The sequence below is a fragment of the Perca fluviatilis genome, chromosome 20 (assembly GCF_010015445.1).
Source record: "Perca fluviatilis chromosome 20, GENO_Pfluv_1.0, whole genome shotgun sequence".
Taxonomy (NCBI): domain Eukaryota; kingdom Metazoa; phylum Chordata; class Actinopteri; order Perciformes; family Percidae; genus Perca; species Perca fluviatilis.
The window spans coordinates 15639305-15652771 of record NC_053131.1 but is presented as its reverse complement, the minus strand read 5'-3'; the positions used below and the strand labels follow the sequence as shown (position 1 = coordinate 15652771).

Sequence of the window (13467 nt, the reverse complement as noted above, 5' to 3'; positions counted from 1 at the left end):
TGATAATGTTAATCTTGCCCTCTCCTTTTCTTTCTCTTCCTGTGAAGAACCTGGCAGAGGCGGAGTATACGGTCGCTTTGTACATGTACATGCGTTTACTGGGCTACCCTGCTGACCGCATCAGCATCCTCACAACCTACAATGGACAAAAACACCTGATCAGAGACGTCATCAACCAGCGTTGTGCTGGCAATCCCTTCTTTAGTCAGCCTAACAAGGTAAGGAGGACACACATGCACCAATTGACACTGACCACAGGGAACAGTGCATACAGCTGCATCCAATGATTGTATTATTTAAATTATTGTTATTAAAGAAGTATGTCCTCATGAAATATAAATTAAATTGGAGAAAACCTTTTATTATACAAAGGAAGCATGAATGTGAGTCTGTAAGCTGAAATATGCAAATGCATCATCTTGTAATAGAAGAGGATGTTTATGGCATTCGATTGTACAATATTCAATAATGGGCTACAGTCTAAATCAAAATGGTATCTTAATGTAATATCAAACAAATGGTACATCATCACACAGTTTTTTTCAGTAATACCATACATTATAAGCACAGCAGTATTAAGTCCTGTTTTGTTTAATCTCCATATAGTACTTTCTTTGACTGTTCTCTTACAAGTATGGTCTTTAATACACCTGAAAAACTACTTAAGATTTATTTTGGTTCCAGACATCTGAATCACCAACCACATCTCAATTTGTTCAGCGATCCTAATATAATGATACTAAATGGCAATTCAGTCTAAATTAACAAGCTACTTAAAGTGTATTTGTGAAATATTGATATTTACACTTTTCATGTAGCATTCCAACACTGAAACACACCCGATTCCACAAACATTAACTGTACACACTTCTGATATCACTTGAGACACATTTCTTCTCTCCTGTCACGAAGGAATCCACAGTCCCACAGAAATGTTTTTTATATATATATATACACATACATACATACATACATACATACATACATACATACAGTACAGTACAGGCCAAAAGTTTGGACACACCTTCTCATTCAATGTGTTTCTTTGTTTTCATGACTATTTACATTGTAGATTCTCACTGAAGGCATCAAAACTATGAATGAACACATATGGAATTATGTACTTAACAAAAAAGGGTGAAATAACTGAAAACATGTCTTATATTTTAGATTCCTCAAAGTAGCCACCCTTTGCTTTTTGTTGAAACTCTGCAAACCCTTGGTGTTCTCTCAATGAGCTTCATGAGGTAGTCACCTGAAATGGTTTCACTTCACAGGTGTGCTTTGTCAGGGTTAATTAGTGGAATTTTTTCCCTTATTAATAAAAAGAAGGGTGGCTACTTTGAAGAATCTAAAATATAAGACATGTTTTCAGTTATTTCACACTTTGTTAGTACATAATTCCATATGTGTTCATTCATAGTTTTGATGCCTTTCATATATTTAAAACATTATACTTTTTTCTTTCTCCTTTTCTCTTTTCTCTCTCTCTTTTTCTTCTCTTCTTTCTCTTTCCTCTTTCTTCCTCTCTCTCTCTCTTCTTTCTCTCTCTCTCTCTCTTCTTTCCTCTTTCTCTCTCTCTCTCTCTCTCTCTCTCCTCCTCTCTTCTCTCTCTCTCTCTTCTTCTCCTCTTTCCTCTCTCTCTCTCTCCTTCCTCTCCTCTCTCTCTCTCTCTCTTTCTCTTTCTCTCTCTCTCTCTTTCCTCTCTTTCTCTTCTCTCTTTCCTCTTTCTTTCTCTCTCCTCTCTTTCTCTCCTCCTCTCCCTCTTTCTCTTCTCTCCTCTCTCTTTTCTCTTTTCCTCTCTCTCCTTTCTTTTCCTCCTCTTTCTTTTTTCTCTTTCTTTCTTCTTTTGTCTTCTCTCTCTTTCTTCTTCTTTTCTCCTCTTTTGTGTTGTTTTGTGTGTGTGTTGTCTGTTTGTCTTGTATTGTTGTGTGGTGTGTTTGTGTGTTGTGTGTGTGTTTGTGTGTATGTGTGTGTGTGTGTATATGTGTATATGTGTGTGTGTATATATGTATATGTGTGTGTGTATGTATATATGTGTGTGTGTATATATATGTGTGTTTTTGTGTGTGTATATGTATATATATATATATGTGTGTGTGTATATGTATATATATATGTGTGTGTGTGTATATATATGTGTGTGTATATATAGATATATATATATAGATAGATAGATAGATAGATAGATAGATAGATAGATAGATAGATATAGATGTGTGTGTATAGATAGATAGATAGATAGATAGATAGATAGATGTTGGAAAATTAATGAGCAGCCGATGGAGGTTCTTTATTCACTATTCCCTGTTGTAGGCAAAGCAGAAGAGTTTTTTTTTTCCCCCCTGGCCTTTTGTCCTGCTCCATCAAATCATAAGACTGATGCAGGTCATAAGACCCAAATAGAGCAGGACACTTTGTGCCCTCTGTTCAACAGTTTATATACCAGCTGACTGCATACCTCTGTAAATCAAACTAACTGAGTGTGTCTTTGTGTGTGTTTGAGGAAAGAATTTAAATGTGCATACTTTAAAAGTGGGCGTAGTCTCGATGATGTGTTCATCCCTGAAGAATACTGTTGGATTGTCTTCAGCCCACGGTATTCCCCCCTACTCCTCTTGTCTTTCTTCTCTCTTTCCTTCCTTTACACAGTGTTAAGTCAGCAGCCCGTTGGCACAGTTTCCCATCCATTTTCTGTTTGTACTGCTAAATGCTTTTAGCCTCAGGTTATCCTTTCCTCTCACTCGTTTCTTTTTCCCTACTCACATTCTCTCACCTTTCTTTGGTCTCTGTTCTTCAGGCCTTTCACACACTTTACAGTGTCACAGACTATTTAGGCATGCAAGTGAAAGTTTCAACATCGGAGTGTAAATGGCACATCACCAGTCAGTTGGCGTGTCATTGTGCCAAAGTGGCAGAGTGTGTGGTAAGCATGGTGGTTTCCCCACTGGCCAATGACATTTCAGCAGTATGTGTCAATACAGCAGTGTTCAGCCCAGACTTACAGTATATTGGATACAATTAAGTTTCTTCATCTTGTAGGGTTTTTATGGAATAGATAATGCTGGTGTTTTCTAAAAATGTTTGTCAACAAATATCATGAAAAGACCAAAACCTGTCTGTCTCTTAATACATTCCATTTGCCAAGCCTGATGCAAGATGTAAATCTTACAAAATGGTTCACAAATACATAATTGTTTTTACACAATGGAGGTCTACGGCACAGAGGAATACACTGTATTTGTTAGTAGGACCATTTTATTGTTGGTTTTCGTCTTTTTATGTGATTTGCTGACAATAAGAAAAATATAGAATATCATCATCCTTATCCTTTAACGCATGAGGGCACAAACACAAACTGCAGATGTTACTGTTTATTAATTGTCTAACAAGCAAGCAGGATGTGAATCCCTCTTATGTCTTTGTGTTTATGGTGCATTCTACCACCTGCAGAGCTGTGTGTTTGTATTTCGTGCTGTGCAACCATACCTTCCTTGTTGCTTTGTCTTCTCTGTTCAGACCGCTAGCTAGAAACTGTGCTTGGTCATGTTAAATGTCCAGCAATGTTAAGACATAAAGTGTCATTCATTGTGCTCGTGGCCTTAGTCAGTATGCATGCCTAGTAATAAAGTGACAGGGGTGACAGGCTGTTAGATTTGCTGAGAAGAAAGATAGCCAGAGAGGGAGGGAGATGAAAAAGAAAGAGGGGCTCTTGCGGGAAAATGCTGAGCAGCTGAAAGGTCATGGCGCAGAGCGTTGGGTCCACAGTGTGTCTGAGAATGTGTCACAAAAGCTAAAACCAAGCAAATGTCAACCGCCATCCCACTTTGCAGCTATGACTTTAATTAGTAAGAAAAGAACGGGCGGGACAGTTAGCACCAGTCACAGTCTCAAAATCAAATAAACACACTAGCCTAAGCTGTCTACTGAATTTCAAACACAACAGTTGCCATGCATATGCATGCAGTTTTGCATTTATACATCTTTAATGATGTTGTTTTTTTTAGTTTACCTTATTAATGTTTACAGAAAATGTCCATTTGAATTTGCTTTCTTTTGGTGTTGTATATTTTAAACACCAGAATAGTGTTAATTCATTCTGGTCGCTAAACATTTTACATAAATGCAAACTGGATTCAAAATCACAGCATCTGTTCATCCCACCCAAATCTCAGCACAGTCCTTACAAGCAGCCAAGCAATGAAACAAAACAATGTTAGAATTTAGCAGTTGTGATTTAGTTAACCTGTGTTTAGTTAGTCAGAAAGCACATCAACAGTCGAGGATACCATAGATGACTTAAAAGGGAAGAGTATGCATGTTTAATCTTTGAATTCACCTTCTGCATCCCTCCCTTCATTAATATACATGGCTGCAAACGCACACAAACACACACTTTCCCCATCCCTCCTGTGGGATTCCTTTATTTTCTGAGGGCAGGATTCTCTTTAACAACAGGAAACCAAGTCTTGCTGTGTGACCAGAACCAGGATATCTTATAACCAGATATGTTGACATAGATAGGGAAATGTCTTCCTAACATGTTCCAGCATGCCTTTTTTTTTTTTTTTTTTAGACCGGTATGAAATCCTGACACATGTGGATATGAAGGCACTTGGAATGAAACATTACACTGTTAACTCTGTCATCCCTGAGAGTCTCTTGTGAAAAATTGAACAATCTGCCTTCTGCACATTCTAGGGCATAATTGCCATGAATCAGAAGTAGTAGGATGGATAGAGTGAGTAAGAACAAGAGGAGAGATCCATGTTTGAGCATTAGCTTTGTATCCATAGCATGTGCCACAATGACATGACCTCTGTAATTCACTCCCTGGAAGATTTCTCATAAATAACTAAACACCATGCAAAATGCTATGCCTTAGGTAGATTCTCTATCTGGGCTTCACTGTCTGTGGGCGAAGAATAACTCCTTCTATTAAGTGCCCCATCTCTGCTAAACAAGTTGGACTGTTTCGGTTAAAACCATGCCGTTATATCCCCTTCAAATCCACAGTTATAGCCTATTTCAACAAAGCGTGTACTGGCGTGTTGTCTGTGCAACATTTGTGTGAACATGCGCATGCATGCATGCATACCGCAGCTGTTGGAGTTGAACATTAAGCATTTGACTTGAACATACAGCCCACGACGTCTCATGCTACTGTAAAACCAACATATTGTTGCCTCTGGTGCTGCACCTGTTCTACATAGCAACAGGGATACGTAAATAAATACTGGTCTACTACATCATTAGCCTCATCTCTCCCTCTTTCACACGTTCACACACACTTTCTTCCTGTTGCCCAGGTTTTGGATGGATTTAGCAAAGGGACTTCCAGGATCACTGAAAGTTGCATTACCTAATAGGAGGTAACCAGGACCACAGGATGATTTATTTAGCATGGCTGGTTCATAGGTTGGTTGCTGTAGTCCTGGTCCTGTCGGGCTTCTTGTTGGTAGCTGATGTCCTATTGATCAACTCTACAGGATGGATCTATAGAGGAAAGGCCAACCTCTTTCTGCTAGGCTTTTGATTTCACAGCATGTGGTCTATATAACTAAATAGTAGTATTTTTTGTACAATAGTAAATAAGGAGGACTTATGACCTGTTTTGTGTATGTAACCAGTATTTACATGCATGCATACATTACTTTATGTAGGTTTAGGCTAACATAATTGCTTCTTCCTTGGTTGCCGTTACCAAATGGGAGGCAACTCTAAACACGGACAGGAAGACCCTTATCACTTTGTACCAATTTATTTTCGCTTTCCCCACACGTGTAAGGGCTTACACACAATTTTGTATTTAAAGTCATATAAATAAATCATAAAGAAATAAAAAAGAGAATAGAAAAAAAACAAGCTGAAATACAATAAGACAGGTGTAATCGTGTATACGTGACATAAGTGATGTCTCGTATACGTGGCAGATTCATCCTGCTTCTATCACAGTTTTAAATACGGTTATTTTAGTTTTAAAACAGTGTGTTCAGTATATAAACAGGATGCCACCGTAGGTTTTATGGGCCCATCATATTAAACTAACCTGCTTATCCCTTGAAGAAAAGAAGAAGAAGAAAAAAAAAAAACACTGACAGGAAGCAAGTCCAGGCTATATGCACTTGAGAATAAGAAAACTTCCATGGGTTGTGCAGATGTTCAGATCAAAACAGAATGAATATATTGACCGTTCTATGAACAATCTGGTCCTGTGTACTGTGTAAAAATGTCCATGTCGAGAGGGCAATGTGCAAATATGCTCTACTGAGAATCATTTCACTTTGGCTGTAGGAGCAGTTATACATACCATACACCTAGTACTTTATGTGTAATGGGTTCAGTTTTACAGAGTTGCATCTCAATTTCTTTGCTTTGTATCAAGTTGCGAGTGCAGTATGTTTTCTTTGTTATGTAAGTTGTAACAGCACTGGCAAAGTCACAGCACAGCTCTGTTCTTAATGTACAGGAATAAGTATGCTTCTCAGCAAGACAGGATTACCAGGGTATAAAAGCAAATTGGCTGACACAAGGTTCCTTTTGCTTTGGGAAAAAAAAAAATTTTCTCTGTCTCCCTGAAATAATCTCTGATCCAGTCAAGCAGCGTGGCCCCCAGTACCTTGGCCCAGAGTCTCAGGGGCCCAGGTAAGAGGCTAGTGGCAGCAAATGCCCTCTAAGCCTTATTAGCTCCGCTGGCTGCCCATGTGGCCCACAGCGATAACAGCAGTAACAAGAAAACACAGGCACCATCGTTTATCTCCCCCACCCCCCAAAAAAAGAAAGAAGAAAGAAAGATAAAGGTGAATTTAAGACAGAAAGCAGTCTCCCTCATGTTTCTAAACATTTCAGCTAAATCCCTCCACCTACCTAAAATGCACATACTTATTTACTTTGCAAAATACATCAGCTGCCATGGCTTAGTTAGCATATCTTTGTAGTTAGCATATTTATGTGTATGTGTGTATTTGTGGGATTTTTTGTTCAATAATGAATGTTTGTGTGTCTGTGCAGGTGACAACAGTGGACAGGTTCCAGGGTCAGCAGAATGACTACATCATCCTCTCACTGGTCCGCACCAAAGCCGTGGGACATCTGAGGTAATTACTTCAATGCATGCTAAGCACAAAAACATGCCTTACCGAAAATAGACACCTTCAGCAGCTATTCTACTAGAAAAATACTTGTGTAATAGGATCTACACCTTAGATACACATCCTCCAGGGAAACAACACAGCAGAATTATAGGCACTTACTCTCTTGAGACAGCTGCTCTAAGGAGGCTTTCTCCTTTTGTCATGTATAACTACTGAATCAAGTTTGCTAAAGGAAAAAAAAGAATAACACTGGCTGTCTTGAAGTATGCATGAGCTTAATTTGAAGCATTGAGGACAAAGGGTGCTTCAGGACAGGAGCATGTCTATGGAGCTGACGGTACTTTTTGTCCTGGTTAAGAGAAGCCATTGTGCTCTGATGATTGGGGGTGAAACTATCAAACAAAGAGATCCGCCCTGATCAAAGACATACCATATAACAGTCATTAAGAGACATGATGGTTAACCAAACTGCAGCGGTAGGTTTTTTTGTCTTTTTGTTCCATGTCCCATTGCTATCCACTGAACTATACTCTCTTGCTGGCCTTTCTTCTTAGTCTTTAGCTCTGTCTCCTTATCTCTCTGCTCCCTCTTCTCTTTATTACCACCTCTTTTCTCATTTCACGAATTGATTTGTAGTGAAATGGCATCCTCGGCTGCCATGACATCCTGATGAGCTCTTCAAACCTAATACACCATGTTGTTATACCAGACAATTGAAGCTGAACTCTTCCATAGTACTTCAGCTTGCCATGCTGGCCTCTGGCTGTAATGTACAGTGACTGCTGTTGGAATTGCACCGCTTACAGCTTTATCACAGCTGTACTGCCAGTGCATTCACCCACCCTCTCATTGGATAGTCTGCAAATTGGAACCCCAGTACGAATAATAAGCCATTCCTTTTGTAGCTAAATACATGCTTCCCCCCCCTACACCCCACCCCTGGTCATTTTTAGCTGACAGAGAAAACACTTAAACACTCTATTTTGTTCTTTCCTCATCTCACAGATAAATTAATGAATTGATGTAGCTGGGAAAGAACAGTGCAGCGGACCACAGAAAGTGGTAGTTTATCTTGCTGGCAGCACCTGCTCTCCTCTCAGTATCATTCATTTGATCTTGTCTTACACTGGATATTGCACCCTGCCTTATACACATTCTCAGCCCACACAAAGTGGGAAGGTTGTCAAAGGTTGTCAAAGGTTTTAACAATGTGCTAAAACTCTAGTTATCAGTTGTCAGTGAAGGGGTACAATAGTACTAGAGATAGACTTCGACACACTTCCCCTTTAATAACGGAGCAGTTATAATTATAGAAAATGTCTTGTTAATTTCATTTTTTATATGCTTTGCTTTGACTTAATATTCATTCATATCTTGGCCCCCCTTACACCTCTGAATGGTCAGCTGAGTGGTTGAAAGAGCAGTGGTTCATGGTAAATTCTCATGTTGTCCATTGTGTTTTTCCCTTATGGGATCACTGTGGTGTACCACTGAGTGCTATCTCCTGTACTCTTTCCCCCTTCCTGCATCTGTCCTCATGGCAATCTGCTGCCATGACAACAACAGGGGACCAAACTATATAAGATGACCCTTGCTTTGACAGGAGAAGCATTCCTGCTGATACACACAGGCATGCTCACATGCTGGAGAACACTCTTTGACAGGGAAGCCCAGATCCAGACACATTCTGACATGTATACACACACACACACACACACACACACCGTGAGAACACACATACAAACGGTATTCGTCCACTTTGCCCTGCCATGTCACAGCAAACGCAGGTGGGCGTTTCTCAGTAGTGCCATGTCTACAGGCTACCATGCTTCATGATTGGTTCAGCCTTTCTAGAGCTCTGTGCTCATTGGTTGTAGGCTGTTGTAGTTTGTCTCTGTGGAAATGTTGTGCTTTCAAGTTTCATTTTGTACCATGAAATTTGCAGTAATTTTACATAACCTACCAGCTGCACTTGTTAACTCACTCATTCACAAACCCTGCACAATGATTTCCATAAGCTTTTTCTTCCTTCTACATATTTATGGAACTCATCATGCATATTGCAAAGATTAATCCTCTTAATCTCATGAAGTGCTCAGGTGGACATACTCATATTTTTGGCTGCATTTCTATATATATACACCATACCTAGAGATTGGCATGGTTTTATTTCATTTAGCCTAATAGCTGGTTTGATTTGCATTGAGAGATGATTTTTTTAATGACTCCTCTGTCTCTAATCTCTTAATTCTACTGGATAGCAAGAAAAAGTAACCTTTCTGACCTCTCTAGTACGTTCCCACATCTCCCTCTCCTTGTTGTCTTGTTTATCTCTGGTCTTTTCCTTTCATTCCTTTATTTCTCTCTTAGCTTCTATATGTGTCTCCCCAACCTATGGTTGCTTATCCTTCACTAAACCTCTATCCTCCCACTTTGCGCAGCTTTGATACTTCCACTTTCTTCCCACTTTGATTGTTTCTTCCATTTTGTCAAACCAATTTATTAACTTTTCTTTTGTGTGTGTGTGTGTGTGTGTGTGTGTGTGTGTGTGTGTGTGTGTGTGTGTGTGTGTGTGTGTGTGTGTGTGTGTGTGTGTGTGTGTGTGTGTGTGTGTGTGTGTGTGTGTGTGTGTGTGTGTGTGTGTGTGTGTGTGTGTGTGTGTGTGTCTATAACTACAGAGATGTAAGGCGTCTGGTGGTGGCCATGTCAAGAGCCAGACTTGGTTTGTACATCTTTGCCCGGGTGTCGTTGTTTCAAAACTGCTTTGAGCTGACTCCTGTCTTCAACCAGCTCACTGCCAGACCCATGCAGCTACACATCAGGCCGCATGAATACTACAGCCAGGAACAGCCGGTATGTACTCATGCATGCACACACCACTTTCTTACAGCACCATTATCTTGTATTCACTTAAATTTGGCTGATAATAAAGCACTCAAGCTCCATATTTGCCGATAAGAACCAAGCTTACTTTTCACATCAGCTCCCATTTCCATATAACTGTTGCATTCTCCAACATCCTAACACAGCACCCGGACTCTGCCTAATCCTGCCTCTATATACTGAATGGCATCCTCTTTCCCCTTAGTCCTTAACAGTCCAAAGTCTTACTGCAGCTTTCCCCATTGGCCCTGGCCTGTTAACAGTATTCAGCTGGGGCCATCTGCAAGCATGGGAAACACGGGCCTGGCTATAATTAACCCTGGAAGGTCAGAAGGCAAAAACACTCCCCCCAAATCCCGCCAGGCCAGCATGAGACGACTGTTGTCTGGTAACTGTGTGTCTATGACTGGCGTGTGTGGCAACCGGGGTGTCTAAAATACCCCATAGCCTTTGACACTTTCTCTGACTCTAGAGTGTTCATCCCCGTGGGCGACAGCTCTTTTGGGCACACACATGCGGCCCCTGCTTAGCCCGTCTATCTGGAGTCAGTAAACCCCTGCTGCTTACACGCAGATGCAGTTAGATTTTTGTCTGGCGATACTCTACCAGAACTTTCACAGGCTACTTAACAGTGCTGTTTCAGAAGCAGTTATAAAAATAAGCGATAACACTGCTGCGTAATGCTCCATATGGATATATACATATTTACAGCGCTGTTGGATAGTATTTGACAGATGGTAAAGCTAAATGTCTAATCACACTCAAATCACTGGGAAACCCATAAATGCCTTGATGTTTTTACTCAGCTTTACAGTAATAAAACCACACAGTTAAGTTTTACAGTTCTGCCATCAGTGCATTCACTTGATGCCCTAAGGGCCTCTGTGACCATCACCCCTGTATTTAGGAGGTAACAGCCCAGCAGATTGAATATTCTGCTCGCCTCACTCCTCAGTTTAGGCTGTAAGACTCTGTCTGCATACTAATATTGTCAAATTACGAACTCTGCATTCTCGACTCCTTTTGATAGTACGTGAGCAGTGATCGCTGGAAGCAGCGAGTGAGAAATTTGCTTTCAAATACCTAGCGGGCAGTTGTAATTTCCGTGCACATTTATGTCCGATCAATAGTTTACCATGTGGTTCCTGCTAACAAGGCAGGTATACTTCTTCATTACCATTCTTTTTACATCACATCCTGGATTCATAACTATCTTTCTCTTACTGATATTTTTTCTTTCCTTTCCTCAGAGAGATGCTTCTGGACAGCCAGACCAAATCATCAAGAACATGCCAGAGATGACCAACCTGGTGTATAATATGTACATGCACATGATCCAGACCTCCCAGAAGTACAAACAGGTAAAACCCCTTGATGAATACACTGAGTGTCAAGTGATATACTACTGTATCATTCAAAACAGCCAGCAGTACTGTTGCTGTCTCATAGGTGTATCATCGAAGACAGGCTGATATTACTAAGACTATTTAAAACTGGTACTTTTACTATGTTAAACTTGTACTTTTACTATGTTGATCGTACACACATTATACTAACACATGTTTGTATTTAATTTTCTTTAAGTCTTATGACATTAAGCACTGAAGCAGTGCTAAAAGCTGCCACTGTCTCTCCCTAGTCACTATTTTAGTATTTTTTTAACTTTAATGCAGAACAGTAAATAGGTCAGATGTAAAAGAGTTGCTGTAGTTGTGCATGTGGAGAATTAACAGGCCAAAAGCCAAGCATATTAAGAGTGGTGCTCAGCTAAGTGATTTTTTTTTTTTCTCACTACACTTACTGTCACATTGACATTGTCTTGTGCTAACTTAAAAAGAGGAATATAAGATGACAGAGAGGGGAAAGGTTTGCTTAGATGGTGTTTGTATACTACATTGACTTGAAAATGAATTATTTACATTAATTAAATAGGTAATATTCTAATAACTAAAGGTGGGAATATTCTCCTTTCCTTTGGCTTTTTAGCAGCAACAGCAGAAACTGGCAATGCCTCCACAACAAACCAAGACGGATGCTGTGGTCGAGGAAGCGCCAGTTAGCTCTGGGGAACCGCAGGAGGAAACCCCCATGGAGCAGGAAACCCCAGGAGGAGAGGCAACCTCGGAGGACACCAGTGAGAAGGAAGAAAATCAAGATACAGTGGGCCATGCTAAGATGCCAGAGCATCCAGGCAGAGACAGCGACAGTGACGGGGAGGACAGTGGAGAGGAGCAAAAGCAATAGAGCATCCACATAGGGGACTATTGTTAAATTAAGGGCCCTTAGCTATTTAGGGGACCAAATGGACTGTCCCTTAAAAAAAAGATTCAGGCGAATCAGTGATTCTGAATTAGTTTTCTACTGAAAGGAGATCCTGGTGATAATGTTTCATTCATTTTTCTAGAGCATTCAATTTTGTAACCATCAGTACTTTTTTATAAAAAATAAATAAAAATGCAAATCCTTTGTATCTGACATGTTTCATTATATGTGCAACCACCAGAGCTTATAATACTCTAAAAGAGGTTCTAATCTATATCATTCTCACACGCACACTGACCGACAAATACAGTGTATAATCAACATGTTTAAGCTTTGGTAAAATCTCTCTGTCATGATACTTCCATCCATTCATCTGCTTTCCTCATTTGCTTTAAGCACAACTCAAATCTGATTGGCTCAGCCTATACCAGCTACACAAGCTGCGACTAAGCTGCATTTGTAGGTCAGTTACTTCACCCAAGGGCCAGCGTGCATGCTGGGGGATTTCGCCCTCTGGATGTACACAGTCACTTAACCAGCAAGCCTTAAATCCTCTGCCATTCATAACTTTGTGCGGAGTACTAACATCACAGTGCTCTGCAGAATAGCATATATCAGCTGGGTAATTTTTCAGGGATGAGGTTTGATGAGCAAATTTAAGAAAATAATTTAAGGCTTATTATTTGTGTTGACATCAAAACAACCATTCAAAAGTTCAAACCCAAGTCTTGGAAATTTAAGCATAAATTCACTTAAAATGAAGAGGTTTGCACGGTTCACCGCCCTGCAGGCAAAAACACAGACTGGAAATTCATTCATTATCATGCACCAGAGGTTGGTTGTTGTTACATCATACCTCAGGCAGGCTGAGGGAACAGGTCAGCTGCACAGCTGCTCTAGCCTGGGCCAGTCTAAAGACCTGATGGAGTAGCATGTGTTGATAGATGTGGAGAGACATATTTTCTGCATTTAGTCAAGTGTGGAGCCATGTAACGTCTATTTTTCTATCTTCTGAGAGCAGGGCACTCCGGGTCAAAGTTCTCATGAGTACAGTATTCTAGAGTAGTAGGATATGCCTCTCTGTCGGCCGAGGAAAGGATTACAATGAGAGGTTAGAAAAGGAAGCCCATAAAACAAGACCGATATAATATATCACATGATGCTGAAATATTTTATGATTTATACTGAATGAATGTGCATTGACCCAATAGACTTGTATGCAGCCATA

The 13467-nt window shown here is 40.1% G+C and overlaps 1 protein-coding gene across 1 annotated transcript in view; it reads left to right on the top strand.

Annotated features, from left to right (window-relative positions):
- The window catches only part of aqr (aquarius intron-binding spliceosomal factor), a 79393-nt gene extending 66946 nt beyond the window's left edge, over positions 1 to 12447 (top strand). Inside the window, exons 32-36 of the mRNA XM_039785749.1 lie at positions 48 to 218; positions 7012 to 7097; positions 9773 to 9947; positions 11228 to 11338; positions 11964 to 12447. Of these exons, the coding sequence (XP_039641683.1) occupies positions 48 to 218; positions 7012 to 7097; positions 9773 to 9947; positions 11228 to 11338; positions 11964 to 12221 (801 nt within the window). The 3' untranslated portion in view covers positions 12222 to 12447. The remainder of the gene's footprint in view (positions 1 to 47; positions 219 to 7011; positions 7098 to 9772; positions 9948 to 11227; positions 11339 to 11963) is intronic.
- Positions 12448 to 13467: the final 1020 nt, after the last annotated feature.